Below are 22,472 nucleotides of genomic sequence, written 5' to 3' on the forward strand. Positions count from 1 at the left end.
ATAGAATATATTTAATCTTTTAAAATTCTAGTATTGGATGACGGTTGGAATGAAGCATTAATAGAAATGATGATAAAAGACGAGGAACTTATTGATAACATGATAAAATATTATGAAAACGTATCATGGATAAAACGTATCGTGTATTGTGGATTTTTGAAAAAAAATTCACAAAAGTAAGTGTGAATATTAAATATAACAAAATTTCAGAATTGTTTGTAATAACACGGGCGTGTTGCGCTAATGCATTGTTAAAGGTTAATTAATTCAACGATGTATTAGCGCAACACACGCGTGTGCGCGTGGTGCGCGCGCGTGTGTGCGGATCTTTAAACTATTAATATTAAAAGCCATGATTTATACACTGACAGAATTTTCGCTAAAAATTTACTGTAATAAATTATGTTATTTTATAGAATATAAAGATATTCAAATGGCGGAAGAAATAAAACAGAAAGAGGAAGAAAAACGAAAATTTAAAGATGACAGTGGAGACGAACCTGAAAAAGAAAAAGAAAGAAAACCGAAAAAGAAAAAAGGAAATGCATGAAAACATGTTATACTAAAATTTTTCTAACAAAATATTTAAATAAATTGTTAAATTTTTTTTTATAAACATTTTTGGAGAATAAAATGTAATAATTATCGTTTGTTGACGCACCGATTTTTAACGGCATTGACCGCGAGTTAGTTTCACGGGGATGTGTCAGGAATGGATGTAAGATAGGTAAGAGACAATAATGCTTTATATATGTGGAAAGGGTAATTTATTCCACGTAAGATGCAGCAAGACGTCTACTCGGTCCGACGTCTGTGCAACGACTGACTCGTCTTCTTCGCTCTCCGCCAATCCGGGCGCTTCTTCATGCGCAGAGCGCTACGGCGCATATCAGTATCTCAAGCGACCAATCATATTCTTACAGCCTACTCAAGCACGGCGCGACATTAATCTTACAGTTCGGCCATTCTGCGCGTACATTCGTCCCGAATGTTTCAACGAAAATTTAATCTCAAAAACAAAAAAAATAAAATATACTCTAATAATACAATTGTCAATATACAACTTAAATATTCGAATAGACTTTTACTTATTCTTTAGCATTAATCACAATATTATTATTATTATTAATTTTTCAGACTTTTCATTTATATAATACTGTAATCTTAAATTTAACCGCACGCAAAACTTAAACTAATTTAAACTTAGAATTATCGCATAAAACAACACTTTTTTTTTTTTAAATCTTTAATCTAACAAAGTTATGACTCTGGTTGTTTTATCCAATGTTTTAATCTATCTGGGGAAAGTATAGAGTTATAAGGCCTGGAGGTTACATTGAAACCTGGAATATCCTGAATCACATATCTATTATTATTTAAGGCCTTTGTAACCATATACAAACCCTTATAACACGGTTTTAATTTTTTATCTTCACCAGGTTTTACCACAGTATCTCTTATCATAACGTAATCTCCCTCTTTATATTGAGTTGGTTTTTTATGTTGTTTATCATAATAAGCCTTATTATAATTCTTTATTTTATCAGTTACTTCTACAGCCAATTTACGAGCGATATCTCGTTCATCCGATACTTTTAATTCAGTCTCAGCCAACTGATTTAAAGTTTTAACCAACTCACTATCCGAGTGACTACGTTGCTCATAACCAAAAAGTAATTTTGAAGGAGAAGCCTTCACTGAGGAATGAAATGTATTGTTTATCACATATTGGATAGATCCAATCGCGGAACACCATGATTGTTGTTCCTCAACAATTCTTTTAAGAGACGCTTTTAAAAATCGATTAACTCTTTCTACTATGCCATTTGCCCATGGAGTAGCAACAGCAACTTGACGATGTTTGATATTACGAACTTGCATAAACTCTGAAAATTCATTCGAAGTGAATGCTGTACCTCTATCCGATACTAAAATATTTGGATTTCCAAATGTGTTAAACAACCATTCCAGATGTTTTATAGTTTCTCTTGAACTGGTAGACTTAACGGGAAACAACCAAGTAAATCGCGTAAACGCATCTATAATTAATAAAATGTGTTTGAATCCCTCAACTGACTCTGAGATCGGGCCAAATGGTCCGTATGCCAAATTTGACACGGGGATTCAGGGTTATCTACTATTTGTAATTCGCCTTCGCGAGTATTAACAGACGCATTTGTCATCAAACAAGTCAAACAGTTATCTATATGATCTACTACTTTCTTTCGTAAAAAAGGATACCAATAATTTACGTATATACCCTGGAGGGTTTTCTCGACGCCACAATGCGCCATATCATCATGATATATCCGAATAACATTGTTAATCATTACTTCCGGAATTACGAATCTAGGTTTATCCTTTCCTTTACGAAAGACAAGTTCATCAATCAAAGTAAACTTTTCATCATCCTCAAATTTTAATTTTTCCGCAATATCTTTTAACCTAATATCACGCAATTGCTTATATTCTAGCTCTCTTTCAAGAGGCATTGGTTCTATATACGCAACAGCCCTACTTAATGCATCCACATGAGCCATCCGTTTACCTTCTCGATGTAAAATTCCAAAATTGTATTCTTGTAAACGGAGAGACCATCGAGCAATTCTTGGGTTAATATTCGCTTTCTTCATTGCGAACACCAGTGCATTGCAATCAGTTATTATTACAAACTCAATTCCATACAAATATATATGCCATCGTTCCACTGCCTTTACTATGGCCAACATTTCTAACTCAAAGCTATGATAATTAGCTTCAGCCTTGTTAATCGACTGACTGAAATAGGCTACCGGAGCCCATTGACTATTATCCTGCTTCTGTAATAAAATGGCTGCTATTGCAATGGCACTCGCATCCGTATGAAGTTGCGTTTCCGCCTTCGGATTATATATCCGTAAAACAGGGTACGACGTTAAATCCTGTTTCAATAACTCGAAAGCATTACGACATTCTTTATCGAATTTAAACTCTATGTTCTTGTGCAAAAGCTTTTGTAATGGCTTAGCCTTAACAGCATAATCCTTTACAAACTTTCGAAAATAATTGGTTAAACCCAAAAACCTTTGCACTTCGACAAACTTTTTAGGTTCAGGAAAATTCCTAACTGCTTCTGTATGCCGGAAACTAATAGTTATCCCTTCTGGGGATATAACATATCCTAAATATTCGACCGATATCTTTAAGAAGTTACATTTTTTTAAATTTAACTTGAAACCATAACTTTTAAAAATTATAAGAACTTTTTTCAGGACTCTAATATTTTCCTCTGGCGTATCAGAAGGAATAATAACATCATCCATATATACGATAAGCATATTCAGTTTGACTAATCTTTCTAATATTTGCGATAAACGTTTTTGAAATTCTGCCGCTGATTCACACCATCCGAACGGCATATACAATTGCTCAAATTGACCATCCGGAGTCGCAAAAGCAAAGTATTTTGTATGTTCAGGATGAACTTTAATTTGGTGAAAGGCATCCTTTAAATCTAATGTCGTAAATACCTTTCTGTTACCAATACGTGCTATACAATTCTCTATTACCGGAAAAGGATAACATTGCTTATTCACCCTTTGATTGAGCGGACGCAAATCAATACACATTCGCAAAGATCCATCTTTTTTACGCACTAACACTACACGCGCGCAATACGGGGAATTACTATGCTTAATGATACCACGACGCAATAAATCATCAGTGATTTTTCTAAGTTGCTCTCTTTCCGACCAAGCAAATCGTCTGGGTGCATATGCAAAAACGGAATCATCTTTAAGGGAAACTTTTATTGAATAATTATCATTAATCAACGGTATATCCGAACTCTCAACCTCTTGCATCATCGAAATTAATTCTTGTTTATACGATTCATCAAAATCAATATCGATATCTTGCAATAACGACATCATGTTTTCAGACTTATCTTCAACAACTTCCGTAGAAGCTATCTCTTGAAACAACCGAACTCGATTCTTTAACTCAATACCAGATGGGTTATACAAAACCGAAATATTATTTTCATTAAGAAAATCTAAACCAATAATCAAATCCGAAGAAAATGAGTCATCCCTCAACACCAAAAAGGAAATTGATGCATTTAAATTCGGTAACAACTCTAGAAAAATCACTGTTTGGACAGATCCTAATACATTAATACAAGTATTATTCACCGCTTTATATTGTTTTATATTTTCATCTTTTTCTATACTAATATTTGGAAATCTTGCAAGAACCGAAGATTTAATTAAAGATACAGGACTTCCTGTGTCCACTAATGCAATCATTTTACATACATCTTTATTTATCGAAGTAACAATAATACGCGAATCGGAAATTTCTAATTTCCTACCGGAATCTTCATCGACTACTGCAATCTCCATGGCCTGAGTGTCCTCATCTACAGCAGACACCATTGGAGCTGGCTTGGTAGTCGTCGTAGTAGGCGACTGCTCCTTCTTCTTCAATTTGAAACAGTCGGCGCGGACATGTCCTTTCGCCTTACAGTAAACACAAAACACATCTTTGTCTGTTTTCACCACTGAATTGTCCTTGGACACTGAGCCACTGTTATTCTTGGTTTTTTCTTGTTTGCTATCTTGATGAAAAATCTTGCGAGTAGGCTCGGCTGACACCGACGTTATTCGATGCATCTCTTCAAGGAATTCATCAATGGACTTACTATTAATTGCAGCCGCTGTTTCCTTCAATGACCGGCTCCCGATACCACTAATCAATAGATGTATGGCATCTTTTTCCGGTAAATTTAAATTTTTTATTAGCACCAACTTGTCCATTGCATAGTCTTGAAACTATTCTTTTTGGTAATTTCATTTTCTCGCTTCCACTTTTTGCATCGCGACGTGAAACAAAATCTCACGTTTAAAACGGCGTATGATGGCTTCTTTAAATATCTGCCACGATTTAATTAACGTCGTAACGTTAAGATCGAACCATCTTTTGGCATTTTTAACTAGTTTACTCGAAGCTGCCAAAAGTAACACGTCTTCTGAAACTGCGTGGATTTGAGCGATTCTTTCTCCAATTTGAATCCATATTTCCACATTGTCTTCGTCGATTCCAGCAAACTCTGGAATTTGGGCGGACAACATTTTAACTGCGTGCGCGGTTGCCACCGAGGAGATCGGCTGGCGACGCGTAACTGAAACACCGGAATCCGCACGCACAACATTGTCTTCATCTGACACATTACGCACTCTATTTTGAGAGTCCTCGCGAGACAAGTTCATCAATTCTAACATTTGTTACATCATCACTTGACTTTGACGCTGCTGTTCCTGTTGTATTCGTGCTTGCTCTCGTTGATATTCTTGTCGTTCCCGCGACTCCTGTTGTTGAACTCGCATCTGCTTTTGTTGGATACGCATTTGTTCTCGCTGAAATTCTTGCTGGACCCGCATTTGTTCTCGTTGATTCTCTTGCTAGATACGCATTTGTTCTGTCATCCATGTACAGACTTGTGTGAGATCGGATGATCCTGTTGGTTTTTTGATTGCCCTGCCTTGTTTTTAGCGACTGAACGCGTTTCTATTCTTTGATCTAAAAGATCAGACGTGGCTTCCCACTATGCAAAAAAACGTATCAAAAACTTTTCAGAAACATTCCTCTGTAACATGAAATGTTTCGGAGATACGTACAGAAACATCTCAGATTTATTACATAAATAATTAATGTCCGTATTCAGATACCAAAATACACGATGTTGCAGAAACATCTTATGAAGTTGTGCCAGAAACGTTCTTTTAGGAATGTTTCGGTGATACGTACGGAAACATCTCAGATTCATTACAAAAATAATTAATTTCCGTATTCAGATACCAAAACACACGATGTTGCAGAAACATCTTCTGATGTTGTGCCAGAAACGTTTTTTTAGGAATAATACTTATACGTTACTACGATTTGCTTTTGTAATGATTATTATAGTATCGCATAAATGTTTCAAAATATAAATTGATAATAATATTAATGTGATCCATTTATTTAATTATAATACGTACAATCTTCTAAAATACATATATTACTAAAAAACACATGGTTTTTAAAGATTTATAATATTTCTATAACATATTTAGAAACAATATAAGTATAAATGTAATGTAACAAAACGCTCATCATATTTGCAGATAAAGAAAAATAAAATATTTCGCAAAAACATATTAGAATTTTTTACGCTTTCTATATATAACATTTTTTTGTAAAAAAAAATCACTAATAGTTTTTAGCTTACTTGATAAAGTAAAATACGTTTATGTGTTATTTATCACATTTTTTCTCGCATTTTCACGAAGTAACCGCAGGTTTGCTTGTCTAAACCAAGTTTTTAGAATATCTTCAAATTCAGCTTCAGTAATAGATGGACAAGTCTTTTTTATTGAAGCTAAAAATATGAATATGAGAAAATTTATAACTTTATAATTTTCTTGTTAATAAAGTTATAGGAATTCGAAAGTAATATATGAAAACGCGCATAAACACACACGCACGTACATTCACGTACAACACACGCACACACATACACACACAAAATTTACCTTTCATGCAAATAATAATTTTCAATTCTTTTAGTTTAAAATTATTTTTAGCTCCAGTCCAAGAACACTTGGATGCAAGATTATTAGTGAATAATTTTTGCAGTGCTCTTTTCATTGCATCTTTTGTTGTTGTACCGCCTATCATAACTAACATATTAATCTAAAACAAAACATTTTTTACATATAATTTTTCTAGTTCTAAATATATGTAATTAAAGAAAATTAATGATATACATATACATACTAATTGTGATTGTGCTTCTGCTGATGCTAATATAATTTCAAAATTATCAATTTCTTCAATATTATTCATTGGTAATTGCGGAAGCATATCAATATTATTATGATTAACATTGACATTGTTTCTATTTTCCATTATTTAAACGTTCATCTATTCGCCTACACAATTCTTTTATTTCAATAACGTTTCGTAGTACGGAATCAAGAGTTTCATTATCTGTAACAGAAAATATGTACAACATTGTTTTAGTAGTACTCAATTATTCTCTTTCAACTATACTCTTTTCTTTAAAAAGAAAATGTAGCGTTAAAATAATGATTATAGTTTTACTTATATTACATTAATTTTATGACAAACTTTCTCTAAAAGTCACATGTATTGTAATTTACATATGTTCATAATATTATTCCTTTAAAAGATAATATACATTTTTTGTTTTACTTATTCATAAAAATCTTATAGAAAATATAAACATAAACTTACTTCCTTCAATGACAACAGGAATATTATTTATATCAACAATATGATGTACGCCTGCACCACCAATATTTTCATTTGCGTTAACATCATTATTTGCGTCAACATCATTTGCGTCAACATCATTTGCGGCAACATCATTTACCTCAACATCATTTGCATCTGAAAATTCCGTTGTCTTTATGTAATTTATGTATTTCTTTTATAAATATATTATTTAGTCGGTCACTCATGGATACACATACACACGCACACACACAGAGAAGAGAGAGAGAGAGAGAGAGAGAGAGAGAGAGAGAGAGAGAGAGAGAGAGAGAGAGAGAGAGAGAGAGAGAGAGAGAGAGAGAGAGAGAGAAGAGAGAGAGAGAGAGAGAGAGAGAGAGAGAGAGAGAGAGAGAGAGAGAGAGAGAGAGAGAGAGAGAGGGAGAGAGAGGAGAGAGTTGGACGTTAAATATTACAAAGAAGTAAATATTTTTAAATGTTGATCACATATATACTTTTTTCATTTGATGGCGATTCATATTCAGGTATGGAATCCTCGCTGGTTTCCTGTTCTTCCTCGCTTGAATCACTACAATAATCATCTGTAAAACGTTTTCAATAACAAAATAACGCATGAGAAAATAATTAATAATTATTAAGAATAAAATTATTACACACAATATCAAGTAAAAAGTTTTATACCATTCTTTTTTGAGGTGCGATATGTACTTTTTTTCTTTCTCATTCCACGGCCTAAATCAACTTCTGATTCAGTAGTGCTTTTTTCCATTAATCTCTTCTCTTTATTTAAAGCTTCATCATACGAATCTAAAAAAATGACAATATATATATATATATATATATATATATATATATATGTATGTGTGTATATTATATATAAGCATGTACATATATAAATGAGCACTCCTAATTTACGTCTAATATTTAGATAATATAAAAATATTCCTATAGATAGTGAAAAAGAGTTCTCTGTCTTATATACATATTCACACATATATATATATATGATAATCTATAATATTTATTACATATATATTTATTTTTCCTTGTAAGACATGTTTTCTCATATATTGTGTGTATGTATGTGTGTTCTGTTTATTAATATTATTAATTGTAAGTACTTACCATATTTAGCAACAACAGTAACAGGGTGAAGGGCCCAATCTTTGTATGGTTCTTTGCGTTTAATAATGCAATTGCGCATATCTTTTTTTGGCCATAAAGTGTATTTTTCATCTTGTTGTAACCAGAAAGTTGGAATTACGGAATATGTTTCATCATCATCGTTTTCAGCAATGAATTTAACAACTGAATATATAAATCTTGCTGTAGGAAGTACACATTTCTTTGAAAGTTTACTCAATGCATGGTTAACAAGTAATTGCTTGTATACTACAATTACATTGAGATTGAGACAATTACTTTAGAAAACCAGAGAACTGTAATGCTAAATTAATGTATATAGGATATGTGTATGTGTGTGTGTGTGTAAGGTATTGATAAATAAAAATATATGAGTATAAATATATTTAATAATTAATATTTGTATACTATTATAAGTACCATATAGTAGAAAAAATTATATTATAACATTAAAGAACATAAAATATATATATAAATAATTTATCATATAGTGAATGTAAATATCAATTATAGTGTAAGATTGGAATTACTGCATATTTATCATCATATGGTAGAATTAAACATTTTGCTTTAATATCTTTATAATTAAACGTTGATGTATTTGAAACTTCATGTATATCAATGACTTTGATAGCTAAGCTAAATGAAGCAGGTTTGTTTGTAAAGTTAGATACATTATGAAGAATTCTTCCACTTATTTTAATATTATTATTCTCACATCCATAAATGCTTGAAATTAGCATGTAAGTAGAATTTTTTAAAAGTACACAATTATTTCTTTGGCATAAAGATATCGTGAGATTTTCATGAGTAAATTTTCTGTAGTATTTATAAGTTTTACCATTTTATCACATACTCTAGATTTATCCTCTTCATACAAAGTGCAAAGCGATGAATTTAAACATTTTTTTTCGACATATGGTACATAAGTCCTTTCTTCACAAATTCTGTTATATATTTGTTGTAAAGGGTATCGTGAATTTTTTACATTTTTTTTAATTTTACCTAAATAATTTTCGAATTGAAATGCACTAAAATTGTCAAGTTTTCCGAATAATAATACATCATCACAAAGATGCAAGAGATTGTGAACGTTATATGTAATATATTCATCACCATATAGTTTTTTGTATTTTATAACGAAATACCTAATTAAAGATTTCGCATATGTATTAAGCCTGATACATTCCGATGAACATAAAATTCTTATAGCAACATGTAAGCATAAAAAATGTTTATATTGTGCTTTAGATATATTTCCTTTTAATGCAATAGGACCTGTATACAACAAAAATTGTCTAAATTCTGTCGCTTTCCAATGGTCTACATCTTCTAAAGGTCTTGGTAAACGAGGAAACTCTTGACACATGTATTTCCTGAAAATCATCATTTTCCTTGATATTGCATTTATATTGCTATCTTTCAATTTAAATCTTCCTTTCTTTCCAATCCAAAACTGTATAAGTTTCTTCATTATACCAAGACATACCAGATGCATATAATCAAGTAGTACATTACTGACTAAACCAATACCGATTTTGTTGAAAGGAGTGAAATCTTTGTGATGTTCCTGCTGTAATTGCAATGCGAAGTTTTCATTTGTCCTTAACATAGCATTAAGTTCTGGAAATGTCATTTTGCCCCTCACATATTTACCCTTTTGTGTACATTTATTACAACCAAAATATCCTGTGTGAGATTTAATCGAAAGAACAAATGCCGTAGCAGGTGCATCACAAATAATTTTTTTTAATTCCACTCCGATTAATTTTTTATTTATTAAAATACCATCTTTTTTTAATAACAAATATTCTTCCACAAATGCATCCAGAAATTGTGTCACTGATTTTGGTTTACTCATTCCATGATAAATACCTACTATAAAGGGTTCTGAAACTTCCATAAGATCTATTGACATTAAAATAGGCCAAAATTGACTATTTGACGATTTACTTAATGGTAAACCATCTATATTAATTGTTAAAGGGAGGATATCTACATTTTTTGTTAGTGTATTCTGTTTTAATTTATGATTTATACCTTCTTTAATGCCAATATGTATATATGCACCCGGTGGAATATCTACAATATTATTGCAATATAAAGGAGTTTTTAGTAATGTCCTGCAATCTTTTGGAACAGATAGATTTTCTGATCTCATTAAAAACAATAGTCTGTTTGCAGAATTATGTGAGATATTGTCAGTAATAATCCAATGAGCTAATTTGTTCGCTAAAGTATTTTCTTTTTGTGATTGAAATGTTTCATTATCAGCATAATCAGCTAAAGTGATTTCTTTATGTGATTGAAATGTTTCATTATCAGCATAATCAGCTAAAGTGATTTCTTTATGTGATTGAAATGTTTCATTATTAGCATTATATCTAGATTCTAACGATAAAGCATTTCCATGGAAATCATTATTACTGCAATTATCAGCATTACTATCTGTATCTTTCAAATTATAGGCAATTGAAATATTTTCAAGTGTTCTAAAAGTAGTGTTCTGTGTGCTATTAATGCTTTGCAGTTCTTTGGTTTTATTATACTCATTTAATATAATTCTACGAAAATGTCTACTTGTAACCTTTGATAAATCTTTCTTCTTCCTTTGCGGTATCTACAAATAACAAAAAATATGCTTAAGTGAATAATATATACAGCTCAAAAATTAAAGTAAAAGTAAAAGTGGTAAACGAATATTTGTGCTTTTTGGCTCGTATTGTTAGGCCATATCTAACATTACATTTCAAACGGTTTTTCTTTAAGAACTCAAGCTTTTCATTGTAAAATATTTTTTATTAAAAAATATCTTATTTACATGTTGAAATAAATAATAAAAAAATGGAAGGAAACAAGCAGAAAATATTATTAACAATTATAGTAGTGCAAATTTTTATTTTTATGCTAATTAATTCTGAATCTTTATAGTATTGAGTACTTAAAAAAATTTTGGGATTTACCGTGGGCCGTCAGCTCTGTTACCATATAGGTTACGGTCAACGTGACGCTACAAATGCTTTGGAAAGAAAGAAAAGAGGAATGCTTCGAAGCATTTGTAGCGTCACGTTGACCGTAGCCTTAGTTAGGCTATTGTATGGCAACGTATCTCGAGTACTTAATAAATATAGGTTAACGTTCATCAATTTATTAAATTTATTTATTCAGACTTACTTGCATTGACTATATATAATAATAATTGTATAAAAAGTAATTATAATGTAGTATATATAGGAATATATATATATAAACACATACCTCATTAGATAATTGGCTCGAACTGGGACTACTAATAACATTTCTGTTCTTACTGCTGTTAACTGTGTTACAGCTGCGCTTCATTATGAAGAAGTGTGTTCACGTTTTATACTAATTATTATAAATTATTATTAGTATTCACCACTAACAATCGTTAAACTTCTGAGCTCTAGCTCTATTTGCCTTGGATTGATATAATCGTGGCTCGACTGCACACACACAGAACGCGGGAACGTTCGCCACGCGGCAAGAAGCGACACGTGCAGTATAGCCAATCTACGTACCGTGCCGCTCTTCCGCATTGACCAAAGTTGATTGGCTAACGCGCGTCGTTTCCTGCGGCGCGACAAGCGTTTCCGCGTCCTGTGTGCAGGAGCCATCTCTACACGGAGATGGAGAGACAAAAAGATGCAACTCGCTTATTATGCACAGTCAGGCTTTACCTATCTAAATATAAAATATTATAAGATGCAATATTTTAAGTTGCTTCATATAAATTTCAAATGATACATTTAACGTGTATGTTTATGTCAAATTTCCGAATCGTTACGATAGAGACATTCCATAATAGCTTTATATTATAAATATACCAAATGTGACATTTCCAATGAAACATATGCTAAACATTTCGAAGTGATGTTTTGAATACATTTACAAAATAATAATGAAATTAACGTATCACATAAACGTCTATGCATGTATACGAAACATAAACCCAAAATGTTTAGGATACGTTTTATGTGAGATATTACATTTGGTATGTTTATTACATATATTATAAATGTATCAAATGTGACATCTCAAGTGAAACGTATCCTAAACATTTAGGGTTTATGTTTCATATACATATTTAGCCGTTACTATGATACGTTAATGTCACTATTATTTTGTAAATGTAGACGAAACATTACTTCAAAATGTTTAGCATATGTTTTATTGGAAATGTCACATATGGTACATTTATAATATAAACTATTATGGAATGTTTCTATCGTAACGATTCGGAAATTTGACATAAACATACACGTAAAATGTATCATTTGAAATCTAAATGAAACAATTTGAAATGTTGCATCCATATTTCATGTTTAGTGGGTTGTCTCTCTAAATGAGACATGATTAATTCTATACATCGCGACGCATCACTCGGAGGATTTAGCCCATATTTCCGGGCTTCTTCCTGAAGCTCACCAATGGCCATATCTTGCAGTCGTTGTCGCTCCATAATTTTCTTGAACACCGACAACTAATCTTCCGTGACGAAAGACAAATATCCGAACACACCAATACTGTCCGATAATGTTTGAACACACTCAGAATGGCGGCAACACAGCACCACGCTAAATAGCGGGAGACTGCTCGAGAACGTTCGACCACACTAAGATGGCGGTAGAATGCCGCACCCAAAATGGCGGGGAAACTGTTCGAGAATATTCGAGACGTAGGACACCAATGAATGTTTAAGGCGTTACATACCTTTCCTAATTTCTCCCTCGCGAAAATATGTCTATTTGTAGCGTGGCGGACCAATCTCTGGTCGCCGATCCACAATATCTATTTTATAATGTTCCTTAACGTCGTTACGACGGGATAATGTCTCTCACTTGAATATTGCGATTACGATAACGGTCGTTGACCCGATATTTTCCACGGGATAACTGGCCGGAAATACCGTACCCGAATATCGACTACAGCCTTGCACGCTGTACTTATTACTCGTCCAAGCAAAGGAATGAGGACAGAAGGAAAAAGGGAAATCGGTAGCAAGCCAAATCGTTCCACGATAATGGCGGCACACGATGAAATCCCACTTCTGAACTGTAATAATTATCGTTTGTTGACGCACCGATTTTTAACAGCACTGACCGCGAGTTAGTTTCACGGGAATGTGTCAGGAATGGATGTAAGATAGGTAAGAGACAATAATTCTTTATATATGTGGAAAGGGTAATTTATTCCATGTGAGATGCAGCAAGACGTCTACTCGGTCCGACGTCTGTGCAACGACTGACTCGTCTTCTTCGCTCTCCGCCAATCCGGGCGCTTCTTCATGCGCAGAGCGCTACGGCGCATATCAGTATCTCAAGCGACCAATCATATTCTTACAGCCTACTCAAGCACGGCGCGACATTAATCTTACAAAAACATGTCTTTAATAAATTATTTAAAATAGTGTAAACGTTTATTGGAAGAAGCATATTTACAATTATTTAAGATTTAATAACGATATTGCTATCGTAGAGGAAAGACGGAGGGAAACATAGAAGGATATAGAAGAATTTGTTTACAGAGTAAGTGAATATTAATTATAATTAAACGAAATTACAGAATGGCTTTTAACTCTATCAATTAAAAAAAAAACAGGCCGATATCTCAATATTTGCGGAAGTTAGAGCAACCACGGACATTTTTAAAAAAATTCAAAAATTTTTTAAAAAAGAACCCTTTTACCGATCATCGCCAAATTCAATACCAATCTTCCTTGAATGATACTCTATTAATTAATTTAAAAAAAATATTATGTAAATATCTATATATATATAATAGAATGTCTGTATGTATAAATGTATGTATGTCTGTTCTTTATACACTCTTAAACTATTCAATCAAATTTTTACCAAAAGTATATAAAATAATCCGATTTGCCTCAATCTACCCTAAGTTATTTGATGGATAGTCAATCCTCAAAACCGATCCTCAAAAAATTTAAATTCGACGTTTTTGAACATAAGCAACACATTGGCATCAAAAACTCAAAAAACAATTTTTACTTCGGTTTTTCTTACCCCTATTTTCATATATAATTCTTTTAAATTCAGTCGATTAGACAGCTTTATATACGATCAAAATTATGGACCTTTGATCGCGTATAAAGCTGGGTCTAATCAACCAATGGCATCGAAAACTCAAAAAACAATTTTTACTTCGGTTTTTTCTACCCCTATTTCATATATAATTCTTTTAAATTCGGTTGATTAGACTTAGCTTTATATGCGATCAAAATTATGGACCTTTGATCGCGTATAAAGCTGGGTCTAATCAACCAAATCTTAAAAAATTATATATGAAATAGGGGTAGAAAAGACTAAAAAATATAATAAAATTAGAAATAGATCGATATCTCCAAATTTACGGAAGTTAGAGCAACCACAGACATTTCTAAAAAAATTTAAAATTTTTTTAAAAAAGAACCCTTTTTTTTACCGATTGTCGCCAAATTCAATACCAACCTTCCTTGAACGAGACTTTATCGATTAAAAAAAAACAGCCCGATATCTCAATATTTGCGGAAATTAGAGAGCAACCACAACATCAAATGTGCACATACATACATACATACATACATACACACACACATACAGACATTTTTTTTAGGCGATATTTTACGACGTATTACAACAATCTGAACATATTTTTGGCAGAAAAAACTCAAAAACCAATCTCTTCGTTGGTTTCTTCTACCCCTATTTCATATATAATTTTTTTAAATTTGATAGACCCAACTTTATGCGCAATCAAAGGTTCATATGCGAAATTTACGAAAACAAAGCTCCCTCTATGAGGAAGCAAAAAAAAATTTCGAAAAACAAAACAAAGAACCAAAAATTTGGCTGAAATGATGCGAATTTGAATTTCGCGTGGGGTAACGTATTACCCCAGTGAGTCTGTCTAGGGATAAAAATATCTTATGTCGGAAAGAGAATTTATTTAAAAACATTAGAAATATGCATTACAAACACATCATCACGCATACATACACGTATAATATACATATATATATGCACGGATAGTTAAATTTGTCAAGAATAGAAAATATTTGCTATAAATTTAAGACTTATTTTCTATTGCTCAACTAGTGCAGCCATTTCGTTCAGTTATAGAAAACAGACCCTTGAGAGAGTGTCGACAGGAATAATATAACAGGATCTGCAGAACATGATGACAGATTTGACTGCAGAAACTGAGCAGCCGTTTCGTAATCATTTAAATAATTGTATTTCATTTAAATATTTACTAAATGATAGATTCTTTTCGGTTTCTGCAGATAATTTGTTATCAGATTATATCGGCAAAATCTGTCAGCAAAACACGAGTTTAATGCGGATACAGATGATACTGGATCTTTTGTAATATCTGCTGCCAATATGTTATTGTCATACTACTATGGGCAATTTGTTTAATATAGGTATATATATATTCTCCACAGTTGAATCATTTGTCTATATTGCTATTTGATCCAAATTTTGATATAAAGCAAAAAAGGTGCAAGAGAAAAATAAAATCTCTCTTTTTTAACCTGCCAATATACTTGCCATGATACTTAATTTAAGTATGTAGAAGATGCACATTTATGCAATGGGGAAATGCTCCGTCTTCTTTGTAGTCTTCTATTTATTTATGCGGCAATTATGACTCCTTGCGCGAGAAGCACAGACACCTATTTACGTTATAAACAAAATATTAGATAGCAAGATTTAAAAATAAAGATAAATATCTTATTTTATATTTTATTAACACAATTATACGAATATATTACAAAAAAACTATAGTTAAAAACTATACATTTTGTGCATATAACAAATTGTGTGTAACAATCAATTTTAAGAAACTTTAAGCCTAAAAGACGAAACAATAAACACATGCATATGGATGTATGAGACGCGCACAAAGTACATAGTTATATATAAAAAGTTTTACATGGCAGTTAATTTCAAGAAACATTAAATCTAAAAGATGAAACAATAAATCCATGCATCTAGCTATATAAATGACACACACACACACACACACACACATACACATACAAAGTACATAGTTACAAAAAATGTTATGAGTTAATTTCAAGAAACCTTAAGCCTAAGAGACAAAACAATAAACCCGTGCATGTAGATATATATGACGCACGCACACACACACACACACACATACAAAATACATAGTTATAAAAAATGTTATATGACAGTTAATTTCAATAAACCTTAAGCCTAAAAGACGAAACAAGAAACATATGCATGTAGATATATGACACACACACACAAAACACAAACTTGGAAAAAAGTACATTACTGTATGGAGATACATGCATATAAATATATATTGGAATATATCTTTATTTCTTCTCTCCTAACTCTCAATCATTTGTCTGTACCTCAGCTACTCGATCCACCTCGGTACGAGCCAAAGAGAAAGCGAGAGAGAAGAAAATTTTTTTATAATAATTAACCCTGTATGATTTCATGGAATATATAAATCGCAAACCTAAAGAACAAACGGGAAATAATAAGTTATAAAAGATAATCCATCATTTGACTACTAATTAGCCGAATTTCATAATAATGCGCATATTATAGTGAAAATAAGACTGCATGCATACAAACAAGTATAAAATAAGTCAGAAAAAAAAAGAATTATAAATGTAAAATATTAAGAAGTTTTCTATTTTTTTAGTGACTTTTTTATCAACATTTTTGGATGCTTTATTATGTTGAGACAAAGTATAGTAAATACGCATGCGCATAAATAGTTTTATTAAATAAACTGTTGGAAAATTTGGACATGGTGCTTCAAAGGGTACAGCTTGTGCAAGTTCAAATAAATATTTACCAATATTTTTTTGGAAACAATTACTTTCAAAAGTAGTGACAAATATTTTTTCTAATTCATATATATAAGAACAAAAATTATGACTTGCTACGTTCAAATTTCCAAATTGATTTTCTTCTGTGGTAGTAAAAGCTCGAAAAGAACAATATAAACTAGTATCATCTATGACAGTCTTGTTTTCATTAAGATAAGTTGTATGTACACGCTTCACATGTATGTATTTGTAGACATTTCTTAATTAAATACCCGCAACATATCTAAACGCATTTTTTTCTGGCAGATCCATATTGTAATAGTCATGATTGGGAATGTCTAAAATTGGACGCGCCACCGAAGATGGAATGAACGCAGAAGATGATGAAAGACTCGAACATGATTCTCCAATTAAATTTAACATTTCATCTGTATCTACAGCACAATTTTGCGTATCTGTAAGTTGTAAAAGTTTCATACTGAATAATTTTTTAAAAGCGCGAGTAAACTGTATTGATGTCGGATTTAAGCAATTACCGCCTTGTTGTTTAATGGAACCAAAAAAATTTTCAATACAGTCTTGATTTATTCTTCGTGTGCGAAGATATGGAAAATCATAACATTTTAATTTATTCCAAAGTAGCATTATACTTCTAATTGTTATTTGCCAACATTCAAAACAATTAACTCTAACTCGTGAACCTTTTTCATTTATTACTTTTATATTTTTCATAAAATTTATCATTTGTTTTAAGAAATTAATTTGTTTTTCGCTTCCTGTAAATACTTTTCCATATTCTTTAGGGTTATTTATTGCAGAGGAATTTAAAATATCAAATAATTTGTCAAAATGATCGATGAAATCTATTGTTCCTACTGCCTCACTTGAAAGAAAGCCAGAGGACATCTGAGTACACATGCCTGCAGCTACGCGATTACTAAAAATTTGAACGGCATATTTGACTTTCATTTTTTGAAAACTGGTAGGTTCAATATGATTTTTAGATAGTTTCGGAGCGGTTTTAATCCATTGCTTACTATCTATGTTATAAAAATCGACAATATGAGTCCATAAAGCAACTTTGTCCATTCCAAATTCTATACGATGTTTGTATAAATTATTGCGTGTTCTTTTCATTAAATGGGGAGTATCAAATATGTACAATATTTCTAAATCGTCAACTAAAAAAATTGAATTGTTTATTGAAATGCCCAATTCACGAGACAGCTGCATGAAATTAGACCCCATATCCGAAATTAAAGCATGCACGGTAGCACCACAATTATGTAATTTACGTATAATGTCAAATATAATAGGTTTTAATACATCTGCTCTACATGTTGTTTCAACAAAACAAAAGCAAACTGGAAGTTTTCAATCACCTGCAATGCTGCGTGCCATAACAACAAAAGCATTTTTTGCAGGTTTCGCTGATCTCTCGTTGCCTGTATTTTCAAATCCAACTATTTCATCTTGTGAAAGATTATAAAATAAATGAGCTTTTAAACTCATTTCATCGATGCACAATATACAATGACGTTCTAAAGGCGGTAATGAATTTAATTTTACAGATAAAGCGTCAAAAATTTTGTTGTTTATGCCGGGTTTAATTTGCCATGTGTGCGTGAATGAATGTAGACCACGAATGGAAAGTAATGCAAACTGTTTCCTAAGTTCTCGATAATTTCGCGGACTTAAAAAAAATAAGCTTAAAGCAAACTGTTTAAATTCAGGACTATATCTTCTCCCATGTTTGCTTTTAATTTTCGCGTCAATTTGTGCAGATAATAATTGTGCAAAATTAGTCGGTAGTAACTTACAGCCTAATTGACGAAGAATTTCGTGTTCCTTAGATTCTTCCTGAGACTTTGTCGTGCTTTTTTCCAGGTTCTCAACTTTCTTTCGAAGCCGTCTGTAAGTCTTTCACGCAGCATTTTATTTTCTGCTTTTAATTTCAAACGTTGTTCTCTCCATTTCTTCTGCCGCGAAGTTTCTTTTATAGCTGCTGAACACATGCTGCTGGATATGCTTCTAAACAATAGAGAAATATTATAACATTAAAGAAATATATTGCATGTATTGAAAAAAAATAAAATTATAAAACTAAAAAAAATATAAATTTATTGAGAAAAATTAAGTAACAATTTTAATAATTTTAATTTTACAATCCTGTACAGGAAAAAAATAAAGTACAAATAACATGAGAATTTTTAAAACTTCTAAATAAATGTAATTAGATACTGAATATATTATGCAATCATGTAAATAATTATTTTTTACATTTATTTTTATTGTTTTAAAAAATTAAGAAAAAAACGACAAAATAATATAAAATATAAAACTGAGAAATATAAGTTGAAATATATTTCAATGCGTGCATGTGTATTTATAAATCGAAATAATAACTATCATAAACTGTATATCTTTACAAATAATACAATATAATTAAAATGCACACACTACATATGTTGAATGAAGTAAAAACTTACGGTTTAGCAATTTTAGCATCTCTATCCATGGATAGCGTTGCATTTGACGTCTGGATACTACTGAAACATATCACATACATTTTTTATACCCTACATTGATAGAAAAATAAAATATAATATATTTTGCAAAAAAAAATATATTTTAACAGCAAAATCTATTTTTGTTATTATAGAAATATGTTATAATAAGGTATATAGAGATTGAAGAACCTGTTTGTTTCTTCTTGTTGTTCAACAACTTCAATCACTGCTTCATCTTCCTTATCATTTCTTTCTTGTGTATGTTCTTCTGATGCTGTTATCACAAGTGCATTGCTGTAAAAGTTATATTATGGATAGTATTATTATATTTCATACATTATCAAATATTGTTTATATTATTAAATGTATATTATTTTATATTATCAAATGTTTTTTACCTTATCAAATATATAGTATCATTTTATATTATAAAATATTGTTCATTATTAAAAAATTTAAATATTATTTTTAAAATAAACAATAATGTGCAGTATAAAAAGTTTATTACTTACTCTCTTCCAAAAAATATTGTAGGTACAGCATCAGGATGAAGAGAAGCTCTTTTTTGGCCTATTTTGTACCACTTTTTTTCAAAATGCAAGTGGCATAGTCGATAGTTGCGATGACCATATTCTGGGCCCATCACTTGCAAGTCGAGTCCTCCGGATGCATGTATCCATTGCAACCATCTAAAAATGTTATGCCAATTTGTTATTAACATAAAAAATATATTACATATATATAGATAGATTTTAGGAAAATCAAAATATTGAATTATGTGTGTAGATTCAATATATCTATATAAAATTATATACATGCTTTAAAAAATGATAATTAAAACCAAATTGTACCTATCATGTTCCTAGGAAATAAAAAAAATATATCTTTTCTCCGTACTATTATTGTTGCACTCCTTCGCAACACACCATAAACTTGATTTACGATTCAACATCTTTTTCTATATTTTTCCTGTCTTCTAAGAAGCAGCACCTGCAACAAAGCTAAGATCAAAAGTGCTTTTTGGAAGAGAATAGAAAATCTGTACAATATTATTTATATACAGATTAACTATTCCCTCTAAGACTAAATATAATTTTTCTTGGTTAACTGTCAATTTTAAGGTTTATTTCTTTCACTCTTTATATAATTGAACACTGAACACTGAACACTTAACACTAAACACTGAATACTCCTGCTCACTTTCTTTATCCTTCACGTCTAACTCCGATTTCTCGCACACTTCACTTCTGTAAGATGTCTGTTACCGCCAATTTTAACCGCTATATAAGTAAGAGAGAAAGCGCTATAGAGGAAATAGAGAGAAGAAGTGCGACAGAAGATCAGTTCTGTGATTGGTTATCTACTTAGCTCGAGCATGTGCAGTTGAATTTCGTACACGCTGAAATTGTGAGAGTTGCGCTACTGTATATACTGTGCCGCTGGTTACGGCGAGGCGCAGCAGATACCCATACAGCCCGCTGGTTACGGCGAGGCACAGCAGACACAGACGCAGCCCGCTGGATACGGCGAGGCATACCAGGTGGAGTCCAGCCAACCGCAGGTGACAGGCGAGGACGAGAACACACCGGGCTCTCAGGGCCAATCACAAGCGGCGGATAACTAAAGTTCCGTGCGCGAATATTTTATTTTAAACTTTGATTCATTCTTAAATTTTAACGATGAAAAAGTGCATGTGCAATTGCCTTTAGTCTAGTGAGAGACTTATTATTATTATGTAACGCGGAAGCGAGAGATTTATTTGATTTTATTTTTATTTTATAACTTGTTTTTACGTTTGTTTCAAACATTTTTATTGCGCATGAATTAACCACAAGAACGCGTGAGTTCGAAATATATTATAATAATCACACACAAACAAATGCATAAAACTTATCCTTAAAAAATCCAATCATTCCACATATTCCCATGAGACACCCGATAATAAACGGGAGATTTACAATAGTAGTTTTGAGCTATTACAATAGCAGGCCGAGTAGAGACAGGATAAATTTTAACGTTTAAAAGTAGATTCAGGAAAAGAGCCAATCACAGGCCAGCATTACCAAATGGATTCTGATAAGTTTAGGATTCTAGTTTTAGCATTCATATTCATATTGTTTGCCATTTCAATCGTTTGCATACTATTGCTAGCGTATTCCAACGTTGCGAAAGCGAGACCTTATTACCTGTCATAGAAAGATTAAATATTCACAAGATGAAGATAAAGGAATACCTAATAGTCACCCTATATAATCATATTTGTTCCCATCATAATTAATTTTCCCGACGTACAAACCGTCAGCATGATATTCACCTTTTACACACTTTACATTTCACTATTGAGCCTCGAGATCTATCCGCGATTGGTTGCCGAGGACCCATAAACCATTATGCATGCATTGCGATTGCGAGTGCACGAGCGAGGACCAATGGAGTCCTACCGAGAGTATTTTATGTTCAATTAATTTACTTAAGAAGTTTTGACAGCTCAATCGAAATGTCGAGTCACAGCGACCAATGGGGAACGACCCAGTCGATTTTGCGCGAGATTTTATTATTTTCCATAGATTCGATCATTTCGGAGATTTTAGACAGTTTGAGAGCCAATAGGATTGATTCCTGGCAATTTGATATTATTTTACATATTTCTCGATACATTCTCGATTTTACAAGGCCTTCAGCCAATGAAAACGCAGAGCGCAACTTTC

At 31.8% G+C, this 22,472-nt stretch overlaps 2 protein-coding genes across 3 annotated transcripts; both read right to left on the bottom strand.

Moving 5' to 3' along the window:
* Positions 1–5,985: 5,985 nt before the first annotated feature.
* LOC139809853 (uncharacterized) lies at positions 5,986–11,945 on the bottom strand. Its single transcript, XM_071773084.1, has 8 exons — positions 11,677–11,945; positions 8,401–11,038; positions 7,957–8,082; positions 7,770–7,856; positions 7,279–7,434; positions 6,799–7,011; positions 6,555–6,714; positions 5,986–6,400 (listed from the first exon to the last, which is right to left on the bottom strand). The coding sequence occupies exons 2-6, from the start codon at positions 8,477–8,479 to the stop codon at positions 6,920–6,922; spliced, it is 540 nt and encodes a 179-aa protein (XP_071629185.1). The 5' UTR covers positions 8,480–11,038; positions 11,677–11,945; the 3' UTR covers positions 5,986–6,400; positions 6,555–6,714; positions 6,799–6,919.
* A 1,751-nt stretch (positions 11,946–13,696) lies between these two features.
* Positions 13,697–20,446, bottom strand: LOC139810432 (uncharacterized). 2 transcript variants are annotated; one of them, XM_071773977.1, is made up of 5 exons: positions 20,277–20,446; positions 19,954–20,058; positions 19,744–19,800; positions 19,075–19,285; positions 13,697–16,114 (listed from the first exon to the last, which is right to left on the bottom strand). In XM_071773977.1, exons 1-4 carry the CDS (start codon positions 20,405–20,407, stop codon positions 19,078–19,080), a joined length of 501 nt encoding a protein of 166 aa, XP_071630078.1. In that variant the 5' UTR covers positions 20,408–20,446; the 3' UTR covers positions 13,697–16,114; positions 19,075–19,077. The 2 variants fall into 2 exon arrangements, with proteins under 2 accessions (XP_071630078.1, XP_071630076.1); XM_071773975.1 differs by lacking the exon at positions 13,697–16,114 and having other exon boundaries at positions 17,156–19,285.
* Positions 20,447–22,472: the final 2,026 nt, after the last annotated feature.

The sequence above is a fragment of the Temnothorax longispinosus genome, chromosome 3, assembly GCF_030848805.1.
Source record: "Temnothorax longispinosus isolate EJ_2023e chromosome 3, Tlon_JGU_v1, whole genome shotgun sequence".
Taxonomy (NCBI): domain Eukaryota; kingdom Metazoa; phylum Arthropoda; class Insecta; order Hymenoptera; family Formicidae; genus Temnothorax; species Temnothorax longispinosus.

Bases quoted from the DNA above. Each gene is read 5' to 3' on its own strand.
- LOC139809853 (XM_071773084.1), bottom strand. From the start codon at position 8,479: ATGCGCAATTGCATTATTAAACGCAAAGAACCATACAAAGATTGGGCC. The intron at 7,435-7,769 runs GTATATATGTGA...CGGAATTTTCAG, and splicing joins ATCGCCATCAAATGAAAAAA to ATGCAAATGATGTTGAGGTA. The intron at 7,012-7,278 runs GTAAGTTTATGT...TTTCTGTTACAG, and splicing joins TCCTGTTGTCATTGAAGGAA to ATAATGAAACTCTTGATTCC.
- LOC139810432 (XM_071773977.1), bottom strand. From the start codon at position 20,407: ATGGGCCCAGAATATGGTCATCGCAACTATCGACTATGCCACTTGCAT. The intron at 19,801-19,953 runs GTTCTTCAATCT...ATGTTTCAGTAG, and splicing joins CAACAAGAAGAAACAAACAG to TATCCAGACGTCAAATGCAA. The intron at 19,286-19,743 runs GTAAGTTTTTAC...TCTATTGTTTAG, and splicing joins GATGCTAAAATTGCTAAACC to AAGCATATCCAGCAGCATGT.